Source organism: Leucopleurus acutus, assembly GCF_964270905.1.
Source record: "Leucopleurus acutus genome assembly, chromosome: 7".
Taxonomy (NCBI): Eukaryota; Metazoa; Chordata; class Mammalia; order Artiodactyla; family Delphinidae; genus Leucopleurus; species Leucopleurus acutus.
Genome location: NC_139150.1, coordinates 36,419,443 through 36,426,536, shown reverse-complemented (window position 1 = coordinate 36,426,536; position 7,094 = coordinate 36,419,443). Strand labels below are relative to the sequence as shown.

General features: G+C 53.2%; 1 protein-coding gene across 1 annotated transcript; it reads left to right on the top strand.

Annotated features, from left to right (window-relative positions):
- Window positions 1–2,988: 2,988 nt before the first annotated feature.
- Window positions 2,989–4,755, top strand: CCIN (calicin; the record flags this gene model as incomplete). The annotated part of the gene is made up of 1 exon (XM_082842242.1): window positions 2,989–4,755. One exon carries the CDS (start codon window positions 2,989–2,991, stop codon window positions 4,753–4,755), a length of 1,767 nt encoding a protein of 588 aa, XP_082698368.1.
- Between the last annotated feature and the right edge of the window lie 2,339 nt (window positions 4,756–7,094).

Genomic DNA, 7,094 nt, shown 5'->3' with positions numbered 1-7,094 from the left:
AAGCTGGCTGAGCGGGTGGGCACAAATCTAACTTCTTTCATGGATTTCTTAAAGATGGCAACTCCCACAAGTTCAACAGGAGGAGAAGACAAGCCAGATTGCCGGCTCTCCTTTGCAGCCAGAGGGCAGAGGAAGGAGCTGGGAACCCTGGCTCCCAGCCCTAGCTCTGCGAACTGAGTTGGACGAGCCCCTTCCCCCCTCTGGTCCCCAGTTTGTCCATCTGTACAAGGTCTGGCACATGGAGTTAAGTCTACTGGATGCTCTCAGGTCTCCATGACAGCCCATAAGCCCAACTTTCTTAACTGGAAAGAAGCATCTGATGAAAGACCTTCCCTCCATGGTGTTCTGGGACCTGAAACAAAAACAGAGGGGCATGGCCACCTCCTCCACCAAAGTGGGTGTGCGGGCAAAGGAGTGGTGAAGCACCAGGGCCTGACCCTGGGTGGGCAGGCCTGGAAGCCAATGGGAGTGACAAGTGTCTGACAGCAGCACCAAGAGACCTCATCCTCCTCCGCCTGAGTCACCGCTGCCTCTCGCCGCTCCTCTCCAGAGATCAGAGCTGGAGAAGCAATTAGAGCTCAATTATCCTCACAGGGAGAGAACGGACCAGGTGGAACTCACCTCAGCCACACAGCTAGTCTGTGGAGGGGCTGAAAGCCACGCTTTGTTCCTTTGGGGAAAACAGAAAGTCTTAGTCCTGTGCAGACACATATCTCCAGAGACTGAGTGCCTCTAACCCTGAAGACATCAAGGTGAACAAATTCAGCATTAAAAGGTAGGTACTTTAAAATAATTTTCGAATTAAGAAAAAGCCAGGTCTGGAATGAAAGGATGAGGGGGAGACAGTGAATGATAATGAGAACTTGACTACACGAGGGAGGGAAAGACCTGGCAGGCTCACATTCCCCAGGCTGCAATGGCAGTTTTCCTAGCAGGGACGCTAAGGACGGCCTGAGGGCCAGGACTGGGGCTCAGGGCCCAGGTTGGAGGAGATCAAGGACGCGGCCCGAGGCCAGGTCCTCTCTGCACGACCACGCCAAGGCCGCCAGGGTCTGCGTGTTGAGCCCCTTCCTGGGGGCCCCCAAAGGGGTGGTCCGGGTGGGGCCCGCAGGAGCCGCCCCTCCTTCGTGGGAGGCTCCGACTGGTCCTTATCCCCTCCTGGGTAGAGCCGCGCCTCGGGAACCCCGAGGGACCCACGCCCGCTCGGAGGCGGGGAGTGCAGTGGACGTGAGAGCTGGCCGAGCCCGCGAGCACCCCACCCCGCGGGGCGCCGAGGGGGACGCCCGGTCTGGATGGCTCCTCTCTGGCCGCCCGGCCCTGCGCCCGCGGTCTGGGGCTCAATGCCCCCTTCTGGAAAATGGGCACAGTTGTGTTTTGTGTTGATTGTAGGAGGCCCGGCTACAGGGAGGAGGGGGTGGGGGGCGGTGCGCCGCTCCCAGGCGGGAGATGACCCTCTAGCGGCACCGCGTGGCTGAGGGAGCGCATGGAGCCCGGCCGGAGGGGATGGGGATTGCAGACTTCCCAACCACTGCAAACTGGGAACCACCACAAGGGTTTTCGAAGGGAGCAGCCAGCCAGGGACGCCGGAGTTTGGCGAACTGGTGTAATATTAAAGTAATGGCGGCTAGCAACTATTGAAGGTTTGTTACGAGGCAAACACTGTGCTTAACACTTCTAGTCCTTTTCTCTTGTAAACTCGTATTAATCTTTTTTTTAATTAATTAACTTATTTATTTTTGGCTGCGTTGGGTTTTCGTTGCTGTGCGCGGGCTTTCTCTAGTTGTGGTGAGCGGCGGGGGGCGGGGGGCTACTTTTTGTTGCGGTGCGCGGGCTTCTTATCGCGGTGGCTTCTCTTGTTGCGCAGCACGGGATCTAGGGTGCTCAGGCTCAATAGTTGTGGCGCACGGGCTTCGTTGCTCCGCGGCATGTGGAATCCTCCCGGACCAGGGCTCGAACCCGTGTCCCCTGCACTGGCAGACGGACCCTCAACCACTGCGCCACCAGGGAAGCCCTCTTATTAGTCTTTGAAGCGGGTACTATTATTATTCCCATCTCACAGAGGAGGAAACTGAGGTTTAGAGAGAAGTCCACACTTGATGGAGAGAGCAGACCCATCACAACCCCCAATATTTTACAAGCTAGAGACTTGGAAATGTGGAGAGAATGTCTCAGTTTTCGGTGGAACTGAAATAATCAGGGCTTTGAAGGCCCCCCCCCAGTATGCAGCTTACTCCTGTGTCCCTGCTCCTGAGAGTGGCCTCTGCCTCTCCCTCTATTTTATAAAGAATGGTATCTGTAACCACAAAGGTCAGAAGCCAAAGGACAGAGCTTTTCTTCTCTGATATCCAGGAGCCTTGGCAGAGGAATGTGCTTTGGGGCTTGAGAATCAGAGACAGAGGAAAGCTGAGCATCCTGGAAGGGTGGGAAAAATCCTACATTACAGAAGGCCTGGGTTCCAGGCCCTGCTCTGCTTCCAACTGGCCATGTGATCTTGGGCAAGTCCCTTCTCTTCTCTGGGCCTCAGTTTCCCTCCTGTACAATGTACATTCTTCTAGATGATCTAATAATCCCTTTCCTTCCCCCCACCCTCAGCCTTCCTAACCCTCTCCACACCATCCCTGCCCAAACTGGCTCTGACATTCCGGAAGCAGCCCTGAACTGAGTTTGAAGGTCCCAGGTGGGAGTTGTGACCCATCTCTGAGTTTCCTCCTGAGTTCTCGGCCCTGACACTAGGCCCTCACAGGGCATCTGGCCTTGGCAGCTCAGGGCCATCAGAGGGGAGAAAAGCCCTGTGCCTCTGAGAAAGGCCTCTGGGGGCCCTGCACTGTGATGACCTCATCCACTCTGTGACATCATCCTCTCTCCCACCCCCACTCCTCCCTGATCAACTGCTCTGCAAACAACCATCAGTCTGAATCCCAAAGGCCTGAGAAAGTCTGTTCTCCAGTACCTGCTGCAGATCTTCTGCCTCAGCCAGCAAGAGGCGCCATGAAATTGGAGTTCACCGAGAAAAACTACAACAGCTTCGTGCTTCAGAACCTGAACAAACAGAGAAAGCGCAAAGAGTACTGGGACATGGCCCTGACTGTGGACCACCATGTCTTCTTTGCACATCGCAATGTGCTGGCCGCGGTCTCTCCACTGGTGAAGAGTCTCATCTCCAACCATGACATGAAGACCACTGATGAGCTCTTTATCACCATTGACCCCAACTACCTGAGTCCGACCACGGTGGACCAGCTCCTGGACTACTTCTACAGCGGAAGGGTGGTAATCTCAGAGAAGAATGTGGAGGAGCTGCTTCGTGGGGCCCAGTATTTCAACACACCACGCCTTCGAATTCACTGCAGTGACTTCCTGATTAAGTCCATCCGCCGTGCCAACTGCTTGCGCTACCTCTTCTTGGCTGAGTTTTTTGAGCTCAAAGAGATATCAGACTTGGCCTACTCGGGCATTCGCGACAACTTCCACTACTGGGCCAGTCCTGAGGCCTCCATGCAGTTCATGCGCTGTCCACCTGTCATCTTCAGCCGCCTGCTCCGAGATGAAAACTTGCATGTGCTCAATGAGGACCAGGCTCTCAATGCACTCATCAATTGGGTATACTTCCGGAAGGACGAGCGGGAGAAGTATTTCAAGAAGTTCTTCAATTACATCAATCTTAATGCTGTCTCCAACAAGACGCTGATGTCTGCCAGCAACAAGCTGACAGGCATGGAGGACAGCTCAGCCCACGCAACCCTGATTGAGAGTGTCCTTCTGGACCGCAGGCAGGAGAGGCCAACCAGCCTGCTGAGCTACCAGCGGAAAGGGGCCCTGCTTGATTCGGTGGTCATCCTAGGTGGCCAAAAGGCCCACGGCAAGTTCAACGATGGAGTGTTTGCTTATATCATTCAGGAGAACCTGTGGTTGAAGCTCTCAGAAATGCCCTATCGGGCAGCAGCACTTAGTGCCACCTCTGCTGGTCGCTACATCTACATCTCTGGTGGTACCACTGAGCAGATTTCAGGGCTGAAGACGGCTTGGCGGTATGACATGGATGACAACTCCTGGACCAAGTTGCCCGACCTGCCAATTGGGCTTGTCTTCCACACCATGGTGACCTGCGGGGGGACAGTGTACTCAGTGGGTGGGAGCATTGCCCCAAGGAGGTATGTCTCTAACATCTATCGCTATGATGAGCGCAAGGAGGCCTGGTACCTGGCAGGGAAGATGAGCATCCCTATGGACGGCACAGCCGTGATCACCAAGGGTGACCGGAACCTGTACATTGTCACTGGGCGGTGCTTGGTTAAGGGCTACATCTCCCGGGTCGGGGTGGTGGACTGCTTTGACACCAACTCTGGGGACGTGGTCCAGTGTATCACCTTCCCCATTGAGTTCAACCACCGGCCCCTGCTCTCTTTTCATCAGGACAACATCCTCTGCGTGTACAGCCACCGGCAGAGTGTGGAAATCAACCTGCAGAAGATAAAGGCCAACAAGACAACTACCTTAGTGCCTCTCTTGCCCAACAACTGCCCCTTGGATGTGTCCCATGCTATATGCTCCATTGGAGACAACAAGGTGTTTGTATGTGGAGGTGTCACCACAGCCAGTGATGTCCAGACAAAGGACTACACCATCAGTCCAAACGCCTACATGCTGGACCAAAACGCAGGTGAGTGGAAGACCCTGGCCCCCCCACCAGAGGCCCTGGACTGTCCTGCCTGCTGTCTAGCCAAGCTACCTTGCAAGATTCTTCAAAGGATTTAAATGGCTTTTTAAGTGGGAGAATAAGTAAATGCATTATTATTCACAATTTAATGAGAGCGAGAAAGAGAAGAAGATGGCCTGTTGGTTCCTTCTTAGTCTTTGTTTGGCCCTAAAGGTGGAGATGCTGGGCTACAGCTACCCCCAGTGGGGGGAAATTCACGGCCACTCTGTCACTGGAGGGATCCAAGCTGAGGCTGGAAGAGTCCCTGATGTGTGGGATCAAGGCATCTCCTGGGTAGTGGCTCCCAGTAGGTGGAAATTCAGGGCTACTCCGTCACTGGAGAGATCCAAGCAGAGACTGGAAGGGAATCCCTGGTGGGTGAGATTGAGGCATCTCCCAGGCACTGGCCAAGGTGATGTCTGGAAGGCCCCCTATTCTATACCCCTGTAGCCACCTTGCGGGCATCTGCTAGACTGACAGTTAAAGCATTTACTTAGAGTTGTGAAGCCTCAGACTCCTCCAACACTCATTTCCCTTGAGTCTGCCTAGGAAGGCAGGGGAGGGCCAATCTCAGGTCTGGGAGAGGAGCCTCCCGGACTGGGGAGAGGGAAGGCAGTGTGAGCCAGGCTCAGGGATGCGGGCAAAGGGAGTGGGGTTGGGATGGGAGGGGAGGCAGGGTTACTTGGCTGTTGTGTTTGGCCACGCAGCTATGGTGTGTTTGTGTCTCATTTGTGGGAAAGTTGGGGGTTTACTTACAATTGTTTCCAGTAAACAAGGTTCATTGGGAACTTTCTCCAGAAATACAGGTTCTGAGGAGCTGGGGGTGGAAGAGAGGTGAGTAATGCGAGAGAAAAAGGAAACTGCATCTCTGTTGGAGAGAAGATTGGCAATAAGGTGACGGGATGAGAGACAGGATGGTGTAGCAGTTAGGGGTCTGGACACTGGGGACAGATGGCCTGGTTCAAATACCAGTTCCATCACTTACTGGGTAATCCTGGGAAAGCTATTGACATCTCTGTGCCTTAGTTCCCTTATCTGTAAAAGGGGGGACAATAAGAGCGCCTACCTAACAGGGTGATGTGATGTGCAAAATGCCTAGGACAGTCCCTGGCATATATTAAAGTGCTGTGGGAGTACTTTTTAAAAAGAAAAAAAAAGAGGAGTGAGGCAAGGGTCTAGGTTCTTGGGTCTTTATATTAAGTTAGGTTCCATAAAATGTTCTTTGAGACTCCCTACCTCAAAGTTTTAGTGAGCTCTCCTCAATTCTAACTCCCTCTTACCTTTCATTCGTGTACTTGCGTATAATCCTCAACAATTTAGAAGAAACTGACTCAACGATGGACGTCCTCGAACACTATATATAATCCTCATTCACCCATTCACTCGTTCATTCATGAATTTACTTGTCCACTCATCAGTTCACACACACACACAAACACACACACACACACCAGTCACTGAGGCCTCTCTGTGCAGGTCCCTGTGCCAGTGTGTATTACACTTACAGCATGGCTCATTTTGGACTCACTACATACATAAAGCCCCACAAAGCTAGTGGCGACTGTATTATACAGTGCAGGATACTTTACATATCCTCATGGTTCAAATTTGCTCCATCCCCTGCCTTTTCCCACTCAGTCCTACTCCACCTGCCTCGAAGCATCTTCCTGACTTCACTGACAGGTGGCCTCCCTCTTCAAAGCCTACCCCTCTGCCCAAGTCTTACTTTCCTCCTTGCAGGCCAGGACCTTGGACGTCACAGCTGACACGCTCTCCCCTGGAACTTCTCCCACGTTTCTCACTTCTCCAATCCTGGGCAGCCCCCGCCTCTGCTCACTTCATTGCGTCCCCCAGCTGGAAGAACAAGGTCTTAGAGACCCACGCAGCTAAGCCCAGCTGCCCCGTCAGCACCCCAGCAGGCTTGGCTGACCCCAGAGTCACCTCTTATGACACCAGATGCCATTCCCTAGTGCTGATTCTCCAACCTTCTCTGGTGTCCTGGGGCCCGGCCCTTCCTTTCTCTTTCTTCTCAGCCACTTACCTCTCATTCTGCCACCAGAACTCCAAAGAAATAGAGGTCAAGTTACCTAGCACCATAAACAACCCGTTATCCCCCAGAGCTTCTGCTTCTTTTCTGCACCTCAGAGGAAGAGGTGTCCTTCCATGATTCAAAGCTGACCCCTCCCTGTCTCTCTTTTTTTTTAAAATAAATTTATTTATTTTAATTTTTATTTATTTATTTTTGGCTGCGTTGGGTCTTCGTTGCTGCGCGCAGGCTTTCTCTAGTTGCGGCGAGCAGGGACTACTCTTGTTGTGGTGCGCGGGCTTCTCATTGCGGTGGCTTCTCTTGTTGCGGAGCACGGGCTCTAGGCACGTGGGCTTCAGTAGTTGTGGCTCA